At 42.9% G+C, this 21903-nt stretch overlaps 3 protein-coding genes across 5 annotated transcripts in view; 2 read left to right on the top strand and 1 right to left on the bottom strand.

Moving 5' to 3' along the window:
- Positions 1-5060: 5060 nt before the first annotated feature.
- On the top strand, positions 5061-13062 carry LOC105915920 (myozenin-2). 3 transcript variants are annotated; one of them, XM_012850305.3, is made up of 6 exons: positions 5061-5235; positions 6129-6222; positions 8305-8462; positions 11110-11263; positions 11839-12022; positions 12794-13062. In XM_012850305.3, exons 2-6 carry the CDS (start codon positions 6147-6149, stop codon positions 12975-12977), a joined length of 756 nt encoding a protein of 251 aa, XP_012705759.1. In that variant the 5' UTR covers positions 5061-5235; positions 6129-6146; the 3' UTR covers positions 12978-13062. The 3 variants fall into 3 exon arrangements, with proteins under 3 accessions (XP_012705759.1, XP_012705912.1, XP_012705688.1); XM_012850458.3 differs by having other exon boundaries at positions 5062-5235; positions 11110-11191; XM_012850234.3 differs by lacking the exon at positions 5061-5235 and having other exon boundaries at positions 6120-6222.
- Positions 13063-14034: 972 nt separating this feature from the next.
- Positions 14035-19333, bottom strand: rbm22 (RNA binding motif protein 22). Its single transcript, XM_012850118.3, has 11 exons — positions 19194-19333; positions 18089-18142; positions 17980-18009; positions 17755-17887; positions 17561-17661; positions 17103-17275; positions 15840-16040; positions 15560-15724; positions 15154-15242; positions 14915-15043; positions 14035-14838 (listed from the first exon to the last, which is right to left on the bottom strand). The coding sequence occupies exons 1-11, from the start codon at positions 19245-19247 to the stop codon at positions 14684-14686; spliced, it is 1284 nt and encodes a 427-aa protein (XP_012705572.1). The 5' UTR covers positions 19248-19333; the 3' UTR covers positions 14035-14683.
- Positions 19334-21384: 2051 nt separating this feature from the next.
- The window catches only part of LOC105915758 (N-deacetylase and N-sulfotransferase 1), a 70381-nt gene continuing 69862 nt past the window's right edge, over positions 21385-21903 (top strand). The window contains exon 1 of the mRNA XM_012850008.3: positions 21385-21740. The gene's annotated coding sequence lies outside the window, so the exon portion shown is untranslated. The remainder of the gene's footprint in view (positions 21741-21903) is intronic.

Genomic DNA, 21903 nt, shown 5'->3' with positions numbered 1-21903 from the left:
TACTGAAGGAGCTCTGATCACAGTAAACCCTTCCCTGACCAAACCTCCTGGATTGATTCTCTTCCCAGCTGCTCCCTGCACCAGTTTACTCCCTGAAGCCGGACTCTCACCCTCGTTAAGCTTCTCTGGACCTTTACCAGCACTTCCGGAAGCCCTCGTCCTCTGGAGCGCGCCAAGCACATTATCCCCAAACCTCAACGCCCTCAGACTGACCTTTGCTCTGAGGCGTGGGGAGGTGAGCTCAGTGAGAAAACCCCTGCATCATTCCACCAGTCACTTTCCAGTAGTGATCCCTGTCCTTTTCCGGATCTGGCTCTGGGTTTTCTCTACATGTGGATCAGAAAAGCAAGTCGGAACATCCCAACCAATTGTGCATATCTGTAGATTTTTGTTCATTAATCCTTTGCTCAATAGTGACTGATAGGGAACATAGATTTTGTCAGGGATTATTGGATTTTGATAAACCAAACTGTTCCATTGTGTATTTAGCTGTATATTTAAGGCTAAGGTTTTTTTGCAGCCAGGAAAACCCTGTATTTAGCACTATTTATCCTGCCGTTAACTCTGAACGGCTTCTCTAAAGAAATTGCATCCCCACAGCATGATGCTGCCACTACCGTGCTTCACCATAAAGGGTGGACTCTTCAGGGTGACGTGTAGCATTTTCCTGCCTCGTTTCCTGATTATTCATTTTGGTTTCATCTGAACAGAGCACTTTCTTCCATATGGTTGCTGGTTAAATCCTAGGTGGCTTGTGGAAGACTGCAAACTAGACTTCACATGGCTTATTCATAAAGGCCAGATACGGGGCGACCATGACTAACGGCTGCCCTGTTAATGAATTCCCCCACCTGAGCTGTGGAAGTCTGCAGCTCCTCCAGCGGTGCTTTGGCTATCTCTCTGACTGATGTCACCAGTTTTCTCTAATAAATCTCTGAAACCTTCCCAGAACAGTTGAATTTGATCAGAGATTAGATTACACCCAGCACTTTATGAAGTGACTTCTAAAGGCGTTTTATTGGATTTTATTTATGGGCATTTATTATATTAAATGTGGGGTTGAATGAAATACAACACAGTTTTTTGGGGACCAAAATAATCATAATCATTTACCTCCATTTCACAATGGTTTGCTGTTTGTTGGTCTGTCTAGTAAAACCCCAATGAAGCGCTAGACGCTGTGAAACCCATAATCCCTTCGCAGCGAGTTAATGTCTGGTGTTGTCTCTCCGCACCAAAAACTTCAACCTTGAGTTTGTGCCAGTTACGTTCCAAGTGCTGTGCGTGTGGACTCCAGTGTCAACAAAGTGCCTTTTTATAGCACGCTGTGACGGTCAGGCTACATATCTGTTAGAGGCTGTCAGTAAGCTGCCCCTCATCCTGGGAAATAAGGAGTCTCCTCTGTCATATTTAGCACGGCCGGCATGGGAATGTCTATAAAGCAGGCACTCATCGCCGTCAGTGAGGATCATCTTGGTTATTCCATGCCTCACTGAGGCCCCGTGCAATACCTGGCACCAATGTGCTCATAAATTTTTTGGTTTATAAATACAGAAGAAAATAGTTATTGAAGTAATTCTTCCTATTTTGTTTAAGTGCTGCTTTGTAGTTTTTTTTTAATTCATAATCACCTAGACAAACATGACTGAAGGTTAAAAACATAAAGATGAGTGGCCACTCAGGAATAAAAGCTCATTTCTTATTAGTTTGTATGACTTGAAGTGTGGTTTATCTGCTGCTGATAATGGATGAGTGTAACTATGTTACCGTCAACTTTCAAGTGGAGCAGCGGTGATTTTCATGACTAACGAGTTTTTGAAAGACTCTCCTTCACTGATCTGGCTTTTCCAAATGGCCGAACATTACCTGAGTCTGTTTATTAAAATTCTGCCGTTGGCATTCGAAAGGTTTATTGTGTGTTTTATTTTAGAAACATACATACTAACCGTGATTCTATTGATTATGTTACATTTAATGTTCTCCCAGGAAGGGGGAGTGGTAGCCTTGTGGTTGCAGCAGGGCGCTTGCACCCTGGGAAGGCTGCCAGTACCCTGGTTTAAATCCCACAGACTGCCACTCTGGGTCCCTGAGCAAGACCCGTAGCCCCAAAAAATGCTCCCCGAGGGCCCCACAGTGGTAGCCCACTGCTTCCTAAGGGATGGGGAGGATAAGTTTCTATGAAATGTACAACGTTGCAATGACAAAGATGAAGCACAAATTGTCTAAATAGTTGCATTAATCTATCAATAATAACCTTTCTAAGAGCTACCTGAAGTTATTTTTGGGTCTACATTGTACATTATTCTTTTTTTCAAATGTAATATTCTGCTAAACTTTACTGTAGTTCTAGTCATCTGTTTCAAGACTCAGGCTCTTTTATCATGGATGACAAAAACATGGAGCTCCCTTTGCACACATCAGCAGCCATAAAAAAAAGTCTTAAAAATATCATCTTTATTGCACCATAGATCTGTTACTGAAAAAATAGGAACATTTCCTGCCTTTAACATAAGTGCATTTTATTTAATGAGGGAAGGGGGGGGGGGGGGATCCTTGCTGAGAAATTGTTGCTTTGACCAAATCCCTGGTTCCACAGTTGTTGACACTCCTACTTGTTTCTATAAAATGCATGAACAGTTTTAAGTTGATTAGTGTCAAGGAACTTTTAGTAAGTGACCCATAACTTTTCACCTGGTGTACTTGTTTATTGTACTGTGACAAAGATGGGCTTTTCTCTCTTTAAAATGGGAAAGATAAAGGAACATGCCTGTCAAATATGGTAGCCTCTTGATATCCTTATCCCCGGATTGTTTTAAAAGAAGAAACTGACGCTACACTTCACTAATTATTTTAAATAAATTAAAGAACTTGTAATGACTTGTTCATGATTTCCTATCGATACAAAATGAGAGGTCGTTCTTTTAACCACTCTTCAAGGTTTAAAAAACAAAAACATGCATTTCAAATTAGGCAGATGTATGTCGGTCTGCATATGTCAACAAAACAGCTTTTTATTTAACCCTCAGAGCAATAATTAAGAGGTTTAAAACAGCTCAAGCTGTACCGAAGACTGGAAGAAAGTCTCAAAGCAAAGAGCAGCATCTTGGTGTCACCAAATCTCCAGAGCCACCATTCAACTATTCAACGATATCCACGTGTCAACCTATTGTTTGGGAAGTTTGCCAAGGAGAAAAGCATTTTCTGTCCCCCTGTCACAAACCTGGTAAGCATGTGGGGGTTTGCTCAGCTTTGTTGGAACTGTGTGTTCTCGCATTCACAGGCTGGTCTGGCTGAAAACAAAACATGAAAATGTGCAGAAGCACCTCGTGTCCACCGTCAGCTACAGCGGAGGATCTGTGATGCTATGGAGCTGCTTCTCTACCAAAAGGTCCACTGGGAGCTTGTTAGAGGGCATGGTATCATGAACCATTTTGAATACCGGGACGTTTTGAATAAAATAAATAAAAAAACGAGTGGATTCTGCAAGAAACCTGCAAACAGGAATAATGATTCGAAAGACACGGCTGAATGACACATCAAAGGGTTCATCAGACTCTAAGTCAACCATCCTCCACGGACATCCAAGCTAAATCCTACAGACAACCTGTGAAGTGAGCTGGAGAGAAGAGAATATAAAAGAGAACCAAGCAATGGGGATGATGTGTAGAGAAACTGTCTGAAGATGAGTGGACAAAAAAGAAAAAACCTCTCTCTGCATGCTGTGACCTTGTGAAAGTTGCAAGAGAAGGCCAGGCCTCTTCCTTTTGGCACTAAGAACTGAACAGAGGATTAACGCCGATTTCGTTCAAAACAAGTGTTGGTTTATTTCCTTTAACAGACAAGCGCTGTGATAAAACCTAAAATTTTTATGTGCACAATTTCCACTGCCTGAGGTGTCGTGGCACCGACATTTTTGATTTAAATTTGATGAAACGTTTAGTTTCACAAAGCCTTCTAATTGCATCGGAGCCCTGACACACACAGATTGATTTGTGATTTGTTTTATTTTCCCCTCGCAAGCCCCTCGCTTTCATTCTTAGAAATTGTTTTTTTTTTTCAAACGCTGAATATTTAATATTTGATTTGTTGTGAACACAATAACTGCATGTGTCACAAACTGCTGAACGGCGAGGCTGGATAAACTGAAGAGGAAGTGACAGATTCAGTTTAACGACAAAGGCAGAGCTGCACAAAAAGCTGGAATGTCCTTTTGTCAAAAATTGCTTTCCCCGACAAACAAATCCTCCTTAATAAACCATTAAAGAGCAGCCGCCTCTCGGTCTCATTTGTGCATCTGCAGCTGAACATTTGTGACTAAGGATGACTTAACGTTTACTTTCCGAGGCCAGGAGGCTTCCCACTGGGAGATAGAGGTGGGCAGGTGCAAAATCAATTTCCAATCTCAGTAGAGATAAAGAAAATGTTTTTTTTTCCCCCTGCTAGGCTTCCGCTGAGTTCCAAGAATCAATTTGTGAGAAAATACAGCATGATAAAAAAGAAAAAAAAAACTCCCTTGAGTCTAAACAGGCTAACCAAACGTAAAAGTCGTCCATTCAAAAGGTGGAGCAAAGGCAAATATGTTTCTCTGCACTTTGTAAATTGGGAGAATAAGCGGACGGATTTGTTACACGGTGGTCCGCCTCGGTTGCTTTACAGCCACTGAACAACTGAGAGCTGTGTAATCCCAATAACTCGGGGGTCGGGAAGGTCGGGGAATGGAGCCCCAGCCGGCTGCTTAGTTCAACTTCTGGCCCTGAGCGAGGAAAACACAGCCACAGCACCGGACCACAGCTTGGTAGCTCTTCCGTTTCAAAGGCGCTGCCACAAAAACGCTCGTGTGTTTGTTTGAATCCGTGTTTGCTGTGGCAATGCTGCACGCCTGGGCTCCCTTTGACATTGTCTGGATAACTGCTGCAAACACACACACACACATGCAGAGGATATCCGATTTTTACAATCAAAGCAGCCCGAGGTCAGGATGTAAATCTTTGCACTTGCCCCCCACCCCCTAATCACCTTTTTATAACCCCACAAAACCTCCCCCTTATTTCATCCTCGCTCCCTTAGCTCTCTGCTAAAATAAACCCAGTGAGGTAAGCGCCGGAGGCATCCTGAGATGGGTTTTATACAGACCGCTCCTTCAAGGCTGAGGAGTGTCCGAGCTGAACGGGGAAGCATCCCAGAGCCGCAGCGGGACAAGGCACAGAACCAAAGGCAAACGGGAAAGAAACACAGGTAAGTCCGTGAATAAAGGCTTTCTATTCCTTTAGAGCAGGGGTGTCCAAACTTTTCGGTATATGGGCCAAAATTTTCAATTCAAAAGGAACTCGAGGGCCAAAGAAATTTTTTTTAAACCAAAGCAATCATATAAATTTTTTACCTGCTCTACAAAATATGCTCATTTTAAATAAATAAATTAGTCAGTCTTTTGTAGGAAATGAATGTGTAAATTATTGTAGATCCAAAATTTAAAAAGGGTTTTACTCATGTGTTGTATTCATCCAGTTTGGAAATTATTTTGAATAATTAAATTTGACTATTTAACAGTAATAAACTGAACTCCTTTTGGTCTAGTAATATAAGAACAGTATTTGGGTCAGTTGTTCTTTGAAAACATTTGCTGTAATTAGCCAATTTTAATAATTGAATTCAACGCAGATTTTAATACACCAAAGTGTAAATTTGAGTAATTAAATATCATTGGATAGATGTTACTATGAAATTAAAGAGAATGTGAAATGTGTGTTTATTAAAGGACAAATACTTTGGGTTATACTTAACATTTTCAATTGTAGGATTTTAACGTTTCTGCAATATTTTTTGCCCTAATTAAAAACTAAAATCTTCCATCTGCATCAGCCACCTGTGCTGGTGGACCAAATCGTTCTTGAAATGCAGTTGAGGGGCCACACAGAATCAGTACAGGGGCCACAAATGGCCCCCGGGCCGCACTTTGGACATGCCTGCTTTAGAGGCTTTGACTAAAGTGAACGTACTGTAACAAGGGACATCGTGTGTAACTTTTAAGTATCCAGTTGATGCACCCTCAAATAAAATGAAAGCCTATGTGGCAAATGTTTGGCGTCGACAATAACCACAGCTTCTCACATTTATTACGCATGATTAAGGGGGAAGAGAAGTTGAAGATGCATTCAGGAATGGATGAAACGACCAGGCAGAGGATGTTGCAAGCCAAAGCTCTGTCTCAGGAGGCCCGAGGAGGTAAGAGCTACACGGAGTGACAAGAGGGACTAAAATCTTCGCTGTAGGTTTTTGGGCTTGAATGACTCACCACCATGGGCGGCATGGCCTGCAGGGCGGCAGCAGCGCACAAAACGCAAAGACCTTTTCTCTCGGTTGCGTCTCAAGCAGGTTAAGAGCTTTTTAAAAAAAAAAAAAAAACATGTCAGGTCAATGGGAGTGTGGGCACAGCCTTAACCACTGAACTCACTACTGGAGCTTATTTAATAGGTTCCATCTTAATCTTTTACATAGTATGAACTGCATAATATGTTATGTAATTCTAAATAAAAAAAAAATAAAAAAACATACAGCGGTCTGTGTCTGTCTACCCAAGGTTATTTTCATAACTCACAAGAGCCGAACACGTCATGGAGCACATAATGAGGGGCTTGCCATGTTCACAAGAACCACTGCTGCTCACGAGTAAATAGGAAAAGGATTTAGCACTCCAATCTACTTTGTATTTAACGCCTTATCCCGCCAGACATAAAGTCAGATCACAGCCGGGTGGGTCCGACGTAATTGAGCCGAACATCAAAGCGCGCAACTTCTCAGAAAACAAGCGGACACCGATACTCTGAAGCCCTCGGAGTGGTAACGCGTGGATGAAAAGCGCCAAACATTCCAGCTGGGACTATCCCAGCTGCGCTCCGTTTGTTACCCCGACGCCGTCCGCCGCAGCGAGGCTTTGAAAAATTATTCTCCCCTTAACTCAGCAAAACGTGATTCCCACCACCGAATTATGCACAGGCTGATCAAAGGCAGCTCCTGCAGGGTGGCGTAGGCCCAGACTTCTCCCCGCACTTATCGCGCGCGAGTAAAAAGGACCATCTGCTCTGACACGAGTCTTTCATCCAAAGATCCTATTTATATGCCCGGTTTCCCCATTTAACTCGGGAGCACAACAAACATTACACACCACTTGACATCATCTCGAGGCTATTTCAGACCCTCCGCCAGGCCACAATACAACCCAAGAAGGGACCCCCCTGAGCAAAAGCTGCCCGGATACTTAACGGCGGCGCACATGCTTTGGCTTTTTAAATATCAGTCCACCTCAGCTGTTTCGTGCTGACAGAAACAAGAGGAGCACTGGGGCCTACTGTCTTTATTACTTTCCTACTCTCCTTCTCTTTGCAAATTGTCTATTTAAAGTGATTTCACTTCGTGAACTTAGATGTGGAAGTCCAGAGATGAAAAAAAAATCAAAGTTATATCTTGAGAAAAGCCCGATTTTTATCAGATTTTTTTTGTTGTTGTTTCGGTTGTGAGAAACACACCACTGCTCTGCAACAGTTAAAACCTTCCAAAAACAAAAAAGGGGTAATACAAGAAACGTAGGGCTTTTTGATTAATATAGAAAAACAGGCATTAATTGTAGCTCATAGCATGCTGCTATGAGCTATACATCCCCCTTGAAAATGAGATCCAGATCTCAACGGGGTTTACCTGGTTAAATAAAGGAAGAGCAAAATGGGCAGAGAATCTACAACGTGTGTGAATTCTTAAATTCTACTACAAAAACAATATTAATCACAGAAAGCCTAAACAGGATTTGCAAATTTCTTGCTTCATAATTAACATAATTAAATGATTAAAGGAATCTGGAGGTACTAATAGAGGAAGAATGAACATCTGAGCTTGAAACCGTTGGGTTTTCAGCCCCTTAAAGACAATGGCATCATCAATTCCATAGGAACAAGAGAATAATGGGAAGAATATCTCTGAAAGAACACAGTAAGGAGCTATATTTACAGAAAAAAACACACACACACACATAAAAGATTTAATTAAAACACAACTAACCTTAGCCAGAGGTTGAATTAACTGAGAGGCATGCTGCTATGAGCTATACATCCACTTACTGTTCAGGTAGTCTTAGTTCAGACTGTAGATGACGCCTTAAAGATTCATTTTAGGTTTTTCAAGCCCTTACAAAGGATTAACGTTGACCAATTTAAATGTATTTGTGACCTCATAGAAGCAATAAATGCATTAAAGCATTGAAATCACACAGGGAATGACCCAGTTGCTCCATCTGTCTGTGCTCCCTTACGACAGGTCTGAACCTGGGCAAGAAGATCAGCGTTCCAAGAGACGTGATGATGGAAGAGCTCAACCTTCTGTCCAATCGAGGCTCTCGCATGTTTCAGGAGAGACAGAGGAGAGCGGAGAAGTTCACGCTAGAGAACGTAACAAACGGACCGTACAACAGCAATGTAAGACACGGAGGCGAGCCGAGACGCTGCAAAAGTTCATTCTTACTGGGAGTTTGTGGGACAGACCAACACAAAGCGAAAAGACAATTGTGTCTTGGAAGACAAATAACATGGTTTTCTTTTTTTTCCCCCTAAATTAAAAGTAAAAATCTTCAATGCATTCAGTGCATATGTAATCTCCCTCCTACTCTGGTACTCCTAAAGTAAAGAAAGTCTAGTGCAACAACAGCCAGTCAGGACAACTGTTACCTGTTCGCTCTGTAAATCTGGCCTTTAGGGAAGAGGAGCAAGAAAAACATAAAATAATGAATTCTGTTTGGGTTTTTTGAACACTTAAACAACAAATTTTGGGACAAACAATACATCAGGAAAAACAACCAAACATAAAATAAGACCTCCCATATCCAGCTTGAAAAAGGAGCAGGAAGAAGGCGACGCTTATCAATCCCTACCCCCATTTCACTCATTCCGTATATAAATTATGCATTTCGGTCTAGAATACCTAAACACTTTCCACATTAATATTTATAGCTATAATGTGTCCTCTGTGTCACAATTATCCAGTCTACACTACCCACAAACATACCTATACAGTTAATTGTAATACAGTCATGTAGTCTTCTACAGGACATCCATGCTATTACATTGATCTTCAACCAACAACTATTCAACCTCTTTTCATTGCATATAATCCGTTATATAAACTACACATCCTATGCAACCTGCCTTTTTTCCAGAGAATTTATTATTTTAGAATTTTTGATAGATTTCTTTCTTTCTGCATTATTTGACCAGTTTAAAATTTGACAAGATCCACAAATTTTGACCTATAAATGATAGCCGTGTGCTCCAGAAATCCCGCCTTATAAACAATCCTTTTTGCTCCTTTTTGTAATGTGTAAAGTGCTCTTGCACATGTTTCCTCCACACCGTAACTTAATGGATCATGAAACCAAAATAATAATATAGAAGTGATTTGCGGTTTAGAAGAAAACCATTGTCCCCTTCTTCTCGGTGTGCAACGAGCCATGTAAAATGCAAAAATAGACCTAAAAATAAGAAACATTTTTTTGAAATTAAAGTATTTTTCCTTGATTTGAGCAGATAAATAGGACTATTTGCCAATGGAATAATATTTTTGCACTTAAAATAGGAACAATTCATCTCCATCATCTTATTTCAAGTGCAGTATGTCTAATTATCTTATTTTAGGGGTAAAAATACTCATTCCATTGGCAATAAATCTTATTTACCTGTTCAAATCAAGGCCAAATACATTAATTTCAAGAAAATATTACTTATTTTTAGTTCTCTTTTTGCAGTGTAAGGACACAACAAACGTAGGGAAGAAGGTGTTCTGGTCAAAAGACAGAGAACCGAGAACTGCGCATCACCCTGAACACAACACGGACAGAGTGAAGCGTGGTGGTGGCAGCATCATACTGTGGGGATGCTTTTCTTCAGTAGAGACAATGAAGCTGGTCAGAGTTGATGGGGAGCTAAAAGTAGGGCAACCCTGGAAGCAGCTCCAAAAGATTTAAGACAGAGGCTCCATCTGAATACCCTTAATGATTGCTCATGTTCCTTGAGCTTTCATGGGATCAACAGCAAGAACTCTATTGTGGGGTGGAAAGAAGCTTCGGACTGCTGTGCTGATTTTGGACAGCCTTTAACTCCGACATCATTATACGACAAAAACACGCAAACTCAAATCCGGGCCTACAGCCTTCTGAAAATGAACTACATAGTGCGCAAACTCTGCTCTCCGTCGATTTTTATTAATTTCCGTGAGATGGGCTGTGCTTATACGACAAGTCATGCAAAGGATTATGGGATCCCTTGTAGCTGCTTAGCGCCAGTAAGGGACATTTCAAGGCTCCCACGCTAAAGTAGCCTTGAAAGGAAGCATACAGGCTCCTTTTCCCTAGCTCCTTCCTTGCTGACTGCACTATTCAGACAGCACTTATCATGGTGACCGCTGACACACCTCCGCTTTGGCTAAAAAGTCTTTAGAGTTATTCGGATGGAGCCAGGAGTGGGGGATCACCTTCCTACAGGAAGACAACCCTAAACATAATGCCGGAGCAAGAAGGCAAGAGCTTAGATCAAAGCATATCCACGTGTTAGACTGGTCGGTCAAGCATGGACCTGAATCCAACTGAGAATCTGTGATGAGATTTGAAGATGAGTGTTTTGGTTCAGGGGGGCTGAATACAAATGCGTTTTTGATTGGATATTAGGAAGTGGGGCATGAACCGGTATAGTTTTCCTTTTACTTCACAATTACACGCTGCTCTGTATTGGTTTATCACGTGAGGCTCTGAGTAGTGTTTGTAAGATATTTATTAACAAAAGGCAGATTTATAAAATGATAGTTTTCTGCTCTCGGTTTTTGATAAATTAAAAACATAAAAATATCTGCTGAACTCAGGTCTGCATCAGTAAGATTCTGGTGAACGGATGTCTTTGCTGTGCATTAATCCTTTAAACTGTCCATTAATGTGGTTCAACCTTTGGAAAGCTCCCCAGCAGCTGTCGTCAGGGGAAGACTAGTATCACTGTTACAGCTAAAGCATAAAACTGTCCGTGTGTTGTCATTTAAGGGTTGGATAAAATCTACAGGGACCATAATCAGTGTGTTTCCTAGGTTCATCTTGAGCTCAGTCCCCCGCAGCAGACAGCCCCCGTGCCGCAGGGAGGAAAAGAGAACCAGGCTTTCTCCATCCCCGGTAAGCACAGCCTGGTCATGAACCTTCAGAAGACTGTAGCAAAGAAGGGCAGTCCCGATGTCCTGGCTCCAGGTAAATGGGAACACACTGCGAATGAGGGACCGCCAGCGGGGCCCACACTGGCTCTTAGCATTGCCAGCACTTGGGCAATGAATGCATGGACACTGTTGCAACCCCGAAATGCCAAAGCTCACCTTTTTTCCAAGCGCACTCTGAGCACATTAATTTGTTTTATTATAATCCGAGCCAGGGTGGGGGGGGGGCTGGCAGTTTGTGGAAAGCAATTATCTGGCGAGCATCTTTGCTGAGGGGCTGTTGTATATTTGGCCTGGCAGAAAGCACTGCTTCCCGTCTGACTGATGAGCAACTAAGCTCTGTTTATTATCGGGGATTCACACTGAGATCTCATTACTGTCATTCCTATTGCTGACAGGACTGACATCAGAGGAATTTGTATGTAAATCTTTATCCCTGTGCGCTTCAAAAACAGCATGTTCTTTTTATTCAAAGGGGCGGTGGGGGGGGTGTGAATCTAATTGAAGAGTTTCTCAAGTGAAAGCGTACAAAATGACTCAAAACACATTTACTTCACTTTTAGTTGCATCCCGCTCAACTCCCATCATGTCCTCCCCTTTTCTTTTGACCAGGCTACTCTGGACCCCTAAAGGAAATTCCCCATGAGAAGTTCAACACAACAGTAATCCCCAAATCCTACTGCTCCCCGTGGAGCGAAGCTTTGGGAGGCAACGAAGAGCTTCTGAACCCCCTCAGCGCCCAGCTGCCACAACCCCCACAAAGACTACAGCCTGCCAACTACAGGTGCTTCAACAGGTAACCCCCCCCCCCCGGTCTTGATGGCGAGTCTGTACAGTTAAAACCACGGTGACGTTCAGGCATGGACGATGACGCGCATCTAGCTCCAAATAGACCCCACAGATGACCTAACCAAGAGATCAATTATCCTCTTGTCCCCCCCGGCTCCGGTCCATCTTTCCACAGGTTGAAAATGATTCCGGTTTCTGGCTTTCACCTCCCTAAGATTGCGGCAGCGAGACGGCTATTTTCATCTCTGGGCCTTGACAGATGATCCGCAGTAAAGGGGTGGTGGGGGTGAGGGGGTCTACAAGCTTTCACGACCCCAATAAGACATATAGCTAACGAAAGGGAGTCGCCTTTCACGTGGCATAACGTGCGAGACGGGGCGAACGCGAAGCCGAGGCAGGTTGGAGAAACGAGGGCGGCACGCCGGGCAAACCGAGAGAGAAACGATGTCAGTCAAACGGATTCAGTCCGCTTGCGAGGCACCGCAGCCCCTGTGGAGAGATCCTCTTACATCCCTAAGATTGTTATGAAATTACAGCGCCTTAAAGCTGAACTCTAATAGTCGGGAAGAGTGGTTGAGCTCAGGGGGCACACCCAGTTTTAATGGTGTTCAACCCCTGCTGGGTTTTCATGAAAGAAAAAAATAAAATAACCTTGTTTGAAGCGGCGCGTATCATGTGTCGTGCTAAAGATTTTCCCTGTTATCTACAGTAGAGCTACCTCTCATTAAAACACTTGATAATATAACCCTGTCTTTTCCCTTCCCTCACCCCTCTCCAGGACTCCGATGCCATTTGGCGGCTCGATGGCCAGCAAGAGAGTCATCCCGGTTATTGGCTTTGAGGCCGTGGAGTCCCAGAGCCTCCCCGGCGTCGCTCTGGACCGCATGTGCCGACGGCCCAACTTCAACAGAGCACCGAGAGGATGGGGACTCGACTACAGTCCTGAATCTAATGAGCTATGAGAGAGACTTTATGAGATGAAGCCCGAGGCTCTCTCCTTACAAAGATGACCCCCTCTGTAAAACTAACACTCTAATGTTGTGAGCAGACTGAGGCAGGCGCTGATGGGACGGAGTCACAGCTTTACAACGCCTAGCAGAAGTATTCATCTCCATTAGGGATAGGTTGGTAAAGAAAATCCCCAGTTTTTAGACATCCTATAGATTAACCCATCATCCGGTGCGACCACAGACACTACCAAAACATGGCCGCCCCCCCCTTAAACTGACAGGTCGGACAAGGTGGAGGCTGTGCCGACATTAGAGACAGAAGCAGATAGGAGGCCCACTATTCCTGCAAAAGAGCAGCAGAGATTCAAAGCTCAAGGTGGAGGAAGCTATTCCCAGGACGACTATTGGGCCATACACCGCACTACTCTGGTCTTCATGGAGGGGAATGAAACATGAAGGGAACCCATGCAGAGAATACAGCCAACACGTGAAACGATTCAATAAAAATGGTTATTTTTGAAGGGAAACTAACAGCACATCACCCTGAACACACCATCCCCATGCCGAGGCATAGTGATGGGAGCTTCATGCTGTGGGAAAGCTGTTCCTTAGCAGGGAAGTGCAAACTGGACGAAGCACAGACATAGCATAGCCCCTAAACGCTTCGTTTTAGTAGAATGGTCAGGATTCATAGGCTTAGAATGGCCTAGTCAAAGTCCAGGCTTGAATCCAGCCTCCATCCAGTTGGATTAGAGTGGGGACACATTTCAATCTCTATATGTGCAAAGCTGGTAGATATAAACCCTGAAAGACTTGCAGATGTAATTGCAGCAAAAGGTGGTTCTACTACTAATCTACTAAGGCATGCCCTGATTCTCCCCATCCCTCATTATATTTGTAAAAAGGCATTTATCTTCCACCTCACCGATATGAACTGCTTTGTGTTAGCGTAATACAGATCACATAATGAAATGTATGGTTGCAAGAAAATGTAAACGAGGTTTAGGTGAATGAATACTTATGCAAGGTAGAAAGTGATGCCTGCAAGTTCTTTTTTTTTTTTTTTAAAAAACTGCTCAAAACTCCTCTGTCCTGTTTTTCTTTGTGGATTTCATTCTTCTCTAAACACAACCTTGTGCAGTAATAAATGTACACGAAGATAATCACTTGACAAGAGCGTCATTTTAATGAGAAGTGAAAATATGTAAAGAAAGATTTACAATAAAGTCAAGATCATGTTCAATGTTAAGATTGCGTCTAATAATAATAAAAAAAATATCTCAATGTAACTGAAAGTGAACAGATTTTAAAATACCTCTCAGTATTCAACTCCAGGTGATACAATGCAAAATGAGACGAAGACAGATTTTCTTCAAAGACTACATTTTCTTTTTAATATGTACATGGTCTCCATGTGGTCCTGGTCACATTAGCCAAGCGTCCTCATGCTGAGAGGCTGTTTGTACTGTTTTCTATTAGTTAACATTTCCTAGAACGACCAACGTCATTGAGTAAATCCCTGACCGTCACCTCGCGTGGCCCAGGGTTCGTTTGCTGCTCTGCAGGTTGCATTAATAAGAGTTAAGTATCATGTGTAGCGTGTTTGCTCTAGTAGTCCGCAGGCCCACGGAAGCCTTGAACATGCACACGCCCGACCAGGTTTGACACGAGAAGAAAGCGAGAGGAAATCCAGCCGCAGCCTGGCGCCACCCTGCCAGCTACTCGCTGTGGCGTGCGCCGTGTGCCGAATGGGCACCCATCCGCTGGGGATCCTGGGACGGATAATGGATTGTACCCGGGGGTCTCATTGTCATAGGAGGGGGGACAGGGGGCGCCATGGGACCCATGGGGTGGAACATCGGCGGGCCATAACCTGAGCGAAATAAAACAGTTTAGTATCTTTAGCCGGTGCGTTCACTCTGCATCAGTAACAATGTTAAACCTTTTACCTGGTGGAGGGGGGTTAATGCCTGGAGGTGGCGGCAAAGTGATGTTCATGATCGCAGGCGAGGAGCTCGGGTCCAGGTTGAAGTAGTTTGCCGGAGCCTCTTCATCCAGAGCTGGCGGGGGAGGCAGTGCTGACAGGAACAGAACAATGTGGGGTTGATTTTTATTTATTTTTTTGGTAAGCTGAAGAAACAAAGTCTGTCGCTGTGAATACGAGCGATGCTCCCGTGTCTGCGCTTACCTCCGGGCAGGCCAGGTACCGGATCCAGTCTGGTGCCCATCTCACTCACTCCCTCCTTCACACCATCCTTTCCTCTGGCTGCCTGAGACCTAAAGAGTCACACCGCCTACGTCAGACGTCCATTCATTAAACGTGAAAGAAAAGCGCGTGGCGCCTGAAAGCCGCGTTCGTCGCAGACAGTCGGTCTGTCCAGCAAACTCTCGCTGCGTCGGTAATAGCCACCTTTTACAAGCGCGGCGGTTACTAATTTACTGACACTTGTAACAGCAACGCTGGGGATTAGCTCAGGCTGCTACAAACACTCATCCTCCTTGAAAACCACCAGGCATTTAACAAGCACATTATAGCGCGGCCCTCAAAGCGACTCCGCTCGGCGCGGCTACACAGGACTGCGGGAGCGACTTACCTTCCCCACTTGACAGTGAGCCTCCGTCCATTAATGATTAGTTTGTTAAAGGACTTTTCTGCGGCCATCTCCGCCGCCTGCCGAGTGGCAAATTGGATGAAGGCGCACTGCTGTCTTTGGACTATAGTGATGGTTCGAATTTCTCCAAATTGGTAGAAGTGACTCCTGGAGTGATAAAGAAGCAGCTTGTTAAACAAAAATAGTAATATAACCTCGGGATTATATATAGATATAAAAGGTCTATTTGAAGTCGGAAGAGAGCTGGTAATAAAATCCTCACTTGAGATCTCCATCTGTTACAGTGTCTCCCAGCCCTCCTATGTAAAGAGTGCTGATGGACTTGTCCTCCGGCGGGTCCAGCCGGGGCATAGTCGAAGCCCGCTTCAGCAGCTTGTCAGCAACTGGGTCATTGATGCCGTAGTAACGATCTTTGATGTTCTGGTCAGCCAGAGGGTCGTCGGGATCCGTGGGCTTCTCATGCCTGCGCACAAACAACATGATTTACACCAAAAGACGCAATAACCAAACGTCCGCGTCACACCTTTCACACAACGCTTGGGTAACATAACGGACTGTTTGCACACGTCTAGTTTCTCGTAGAGTGTTTGGTTAGACGTTCATGCAAACTGCACAGTTCTTTAACTTAAAGACTTCTGCAGGAACATTTCATACAGTCGTGCAATTGCACAATAATTTACATCGTTCTGTAAACTGACTTATCTCTTTTTGACTCCGACATTCAAATCTGATCAGATGCTAAGGACTATCTGCACGCTCTTTTTTTAGCTTCTCAGGAAGTGTTGTCGGTGCATTCAGCTTGAACGTTATGCCTTGATTTGTGCCTGTGTGTTATGAGTGAATTCTGCGTGAACTCTGAGCCGGTGTCTCACCAAAATGCCATTATAATTATGTAGATGAGGGAAAATAAGGCAATAAAATAAAAATATTGATGGCTTCATGAGCAAAAATATTTGACTAATGTAGATATGACATATTCTACAGTAGTTATGAAAAGAAGACAAAAATACACCAAAGAAAAGGGTGCATAAAAAAATATACATTTAAACGATTCAAATAAAATCATTCTTATATCGAAAAATTATTTAAAATTTGACTAAGAATGCGTAAATAAATAAATATAAATAAATAGCCACATGCATCTTCAGCTTTGTGGGAAAACTGGTAACACTTAAATCCAGTCTTAGGTCTTCAGGAAGTTCATTCCAGACTGCAGGTCGCCAACGGTAAACTGAAGTGTCGCTGTTGGGTTTTAGGTCTGACTTTCAGAATATTTAAAAACCTGTAACCCAGACAGCTCATGCAACAAGAAATTAAGAGACCATTAAGAGCTTTGTAAATAAGTTAAAAGAGGCTAAATAAGAATCAACCATGAATGAAAACAGGTAGCCAGAGTAGAGTCTTTCAGATAAGTGTAATTTATGTTTTCTTGTGGTGGTTAACTACATAAAAAGTTTGCATTGCTACTCCCGAATTACTCAAAATACAGAACAAACAACAGATCAGATCTGTCCATAAACCCCACCTGTAGGGACACTCTTCTCCTCTCTTACACTCCCCCTTCACCCAGAAGGAGCAGATATGAGGCCGGTTTCTCTTGTAATACGGCGTCGTTCGGGCCAATTTGAGCAGCATATCACTAGAGCTTGGAGCCTTACCAAGCTGGCCTACCGGTCGAGTGCCATCAGAATTGGCTATCTGTAAACAAACATATATTAAAGTAGAGATCAATGATCGAGACCTGGAAAGTACACTTTTCTAAAAAACTGTACAAAAAAGGTGAAACAGGAGATTTTACCCAATTAATATTAAAGCAAAGCCATCATTAAACTGATCCTCATAAACAAAGTGTAGATGTTGATATGACATGGAATACTAAGTAAATTAGGGGGGGGGAATCAACATTACGCATAATTATTTGTTACGGTATTCCAATGCATTTGTAAAAACTAGTTTAAAAGAGGAGTTATTTTGCAATCATACCTCTCTCTCCATGTTCTGTGTGTAGTACTCTTTGTTCACATCAGACCTGGGAACCTCGTCTTTCACAGAGAGGCCGGTGTCTCTGACCTGGATGGGCAGACCTGCCAGGCACAAGATACGACCGTGGGGGTTAGGAATGTAGTGTAGGACGTGAGCCACTGGCCAGATTTGGGGCCTGCAACAGAAGGACTCACCATACTCCAGGTCCAGAAGGCACGTCTGACAAACGTTCTTCATTTTACTGCAAGTCTGACAGACCTCGGTCTTCTTAAAACGCATCCGTGTGCCCGGGCACCATCTGAACACGGTGAAGGGCCGGGCACAGATCTGATGGGTGGAAAATCACAACGTCAGGAACGCTCTTAACACACAAAATGGTGTTTTCCGAGCAGGTCTCGTTGCGTAGTTGTAAAACATACCTTGCATTCTTTCCCATACTTCTCCTTGGTCTGTAAAATGAAGCACGAAGTCGTTTATACCTCCACAAACCCGTTTACAGTTTATACAATGCAGCACATCAAATCTTACCATACGGATGTAAGGGTTCTCCCCTAAACATGTCTGACACAGTATTGGGAAGTCCTGGAAGAGAAATTACAACGGATGTTTATACAGCAAAACAAGCACTTTTTTCCTATTCAGTGTGTACTCTTGAGTCTCCCTATGTTTAGCCACTTTGCTTCGGTGGCTATTGGCTAAGCATATTCACATGTGTGAACGCAAAAAGTCCTGAGACCGGCTCTTTCTCACATTCTCATCTGTTGAAGGATGTCATTTCAGTCACAGTGCTCACTGCTGAACACGACCAGGCTTTAATCCATCCTTTCTGCAGCATCAGCAAAACTTCTAAATATAAGCGGCTCTTGAGAATTAAAATGCCGACTACATATTCTAAGGTTACAAACGTGTCTGGCGTTTTAAGAAAACTGAGGCGCCAAACATCCGATTGCTAAAGGCAATGTATTTACTTATTGATATACACAGAAGAAGAGAAGAAAATGGATGTTGGCTCTTTTGCAGGCTAAAACGGGTTCTTTTTTTTCGATCATTCCAATTGCAACGTTAGAGCTAATGTGTTACCCAAACACTTAGCTTAGGTGTTTCCCACCAAGCACTACGCAGACGTTGTATATACTTTTCTAAGTTAAACATTATTAATTTATACGACTGAATTTTGAAACCCCAGCAACCTTGTTCTGGTGGCTCGTTTATCTCATCTTCAGAACGCAACATTTTACCGGATTACGGTCATATTAGCAAAGTTAGCTCGCTAGCGCTAACCTTGTTAGCTTAAACGGCTACCTCCGACACAGTCCGTGGTTATGTGAAATTCGAAAAATATATACAATTAGAGATCGATTTGGGAGAACGGGGCTTTGCTTCTTTAACACGGGATCAAAAGACCCATTTTCATTTGTATCCAGGTAACGTTCACAAAGCAGCCAACCGCGACATGCTGATGGATGCTACACAAAGTAGCAGCCACGCTTCAACAGCTAGCCGGCGCTAGCTAGCGGAAACTACAATTCAGCCCAGTAATTTCAAGACCTGCTGCTTCTTGACTTTTGGCTTTTTAATATTTCATTCATTCTTACTCACTGCTGTGGAAAAACACGATATGGATTCAACGTACCGCGTCTTCCCAGTTCTGTCTGTTGTAAGTATTAGATCCCAGGGAGGTCGCCATTTTGGAAAGTGTAAGCCAAACGGCCCAAAACGATAGAAATCACCGAGCTGCAGTACCTGACCCTGCCGTAGGGGGTCGCTCTGTTTTTAAAATAACAGCACCGAGTTAGCTCATTTGAAATATAAGTACGAATAAACAAACGTTACCTTATCCAAATATAAAATAAAAAGTATGGAATCAGAGAAATTATTATTTTAAAATTATATAAGCCATTATATATGCTTCTCCTAATCTTAACATCCAATGAAAAATATTTTACTACATTGACATGCATCTTCTAAAAATTACATATTCTTAAATATATAGAGTTATCTATTTGGTAGCTTTTTGTTAATGCTTTGATTTTTACCTTGAGGCCATGTGGATCATGTAATATGACATTGATTTTTTTTTAACGACCTGTTATGAATTGGCACTATATAAATAATGTAAAACAAATTTTATTGAACACAGGCTATTTCAAGTCAGTTTAATTCAATTGAATTCCCCTTTATTGTTCACCAAGTGGAGATATATCTTTGGTTTAAAGAGGCAGTCATAAGATAACAAAAGACAGAATAAACAGTTACATAAAATAAAACTTAATTGATTATAGTGAAGGATAATAAAAGAAAACATGTTACATTACAGAAACAAATTTTTTTATATTTAAATATTCTATACAGTGGTGCATTCCCCACTCATATCAAAGTGCAATATTTAATATGCAATGCTTTGTTTTTCATTTATCCAGCATTAAACTGCTGACTCCACCTACTTGTTTGTGGTAGACAAAGAGGGAGATATATGGATTGGCAGATGCTTCAGAGATAGTGCTGTCCATTTCCAATTTATCCACCAGTTTGCCATTGATCTGTCCACCTGGCCAAATTCAGGTCAGGATGTATTTTGTTAACTTCAGATAAGAGAGGCAAACAATGTCAAAGATTATGCATTTGTGCATTTAATCCTGAAAGTTTATTTATGTTTGGAGTGAGGTTGTGGAATCAAAGAGCAGAGATTATTAGATAAAATATTGGAGAGTCAAGTAACCTTTAGGTAAAAAAAAAAAAACAAAAAAAAAACAGTCTGCAATGGAGATTTCATGGCACAGAATAAAAAGAAATGCATGCCACTATCACGTTATTGTCTTTTTTATTTAGGTAAACAATTTTGATCTACCATTGCAGCCCGGAAATGATAACTTTCTTGGAATCACCTTCCCAAAAACACGAGTCATGTGAAAGAGTCACATGACTCGTTTCCTCGTTTCTGAAACAACTCTTCCTGGGATCTGTTGGTAAATCATACATCCACATGTTGTTTCAACTCAGAAGAGCCTTTGCAACGTTTTTAATTTTGCAGCGATGAACATGTCCTTTTGGCTGAATAACACCACTATTACAAGGTAGTTAATGGACTTGTATTCTTCTAACCACTAGAAATCTAAAGCATTTGTCTAAGATTATTTGTGGAACAATATTAGTAAGATAATTTTGTACATAAAGACATTTCTTGTGATTTTGGACCCCAGCTTTTAACGCTGTGTTATTTGTAACCTCAATACATGATCCTATCCTTTGCACTGATGACCTTTACAATGATGTTGTTGACAAGCCCATGCTATAGTGGCAGGCCCGTATTAAGACAATGTGGTGCCCCTGGGCACTATACCTCAAAAGCCCCCCCACCCCTTACCCGTGCTGTCCTACGGTCAAAAACATCAGACATAATAAATCAAGGGGATTTCTTTACTATTTACTAACTTACACAACTACATGTAGGCGTATGAGCAGTGAGCAATATTCAAATATCTCATTTTAAAATGTTGAAATAAAAAAAAATCTTGATTTATTTATCATTTATTATTATTGTGACATCAGTGTTCACAAAACGAATAATGCATGGTCTTTCAAGAATTTAAATATAATATAACAATTTATGAAAAATATATTTTTAAAGCATGTGCCATGGTTGGTGCCCCTGGGCACTGGCCCTTATGGATAATCCGGCCCTGATAGTGGCCCCCATCTGGCCACCCCTTGGAAACGTTCTGGGGGAGCCTCGACTCAAGCTGTATTTGAGCGCACTTTTAAAATAAACAAAACCCTAAACTTGGGGGAACCAAACTGTTTTCCCACAGCGGCAGGACACACAGCGCGCCGTGGCTCCTATAATCTGGGCAGCGAAGAGGAGCGGATGCAGATAAGCCAGCAGCGCTCCTGAGGACTTCGGTGTGCCTGCACGCGCATGTGAGAGGAAAAAAAAATGTGCCGCGCGGGCGCCTCCTGAAGACAGTTATGGGCTACTGCCTGAGCTCAGAGCCGCAGATAGAGAGAGGGGCTTTCTCACATTTCCAGAGCTCTCCCCCGGCCGACTCCGCCGCCGTGCCGCTTCTACAACGCGAGCCGAGGCGACGACCAGCTCCCCGGCGTGCTCTACGGCCGCATTCACCCCCCCTCCACGTCCTCCAGCCAGCCTCCGCCTGGAGGAAAAAAATCTACTCGAGACAAGGTGAGAGCGCATCGACACACGAGGCTCGCTCGCTCGGGCTTTTTGGTAGCTGCAGCGCCGAGGAGCCCCGCCGCTCGGTCTCAGAGGCCGGCGCTCACGTCTGGCGCAGACGGAGAGGAGGCTTTTTTTTCGGCCTCACTCTCCCGGCTGGAAAACACAAAGC

This window comes from Fundulus heteroclitus, chromosome 23 (assembly GCF_011125445.2).
Source record: "Fundulus heteroclitus isolate FHET01 chromosome 23, MU-UCD_Fhet_4.1, whole genome shotgun sequence".
In the NCBI taxonomy this organism is placed as follows: domain Eukaryota; kingdom Metazoa; phylum Chordata; class Actinopteri; order Cyprinodontiformes; family Fundulidae; genus Fundulus; species Fundulus heteroclitus.
Note: the sequence above shows the minus strand (reverse complement) of the source record. Positions and strands in the feature narration are given on the sequence as shown.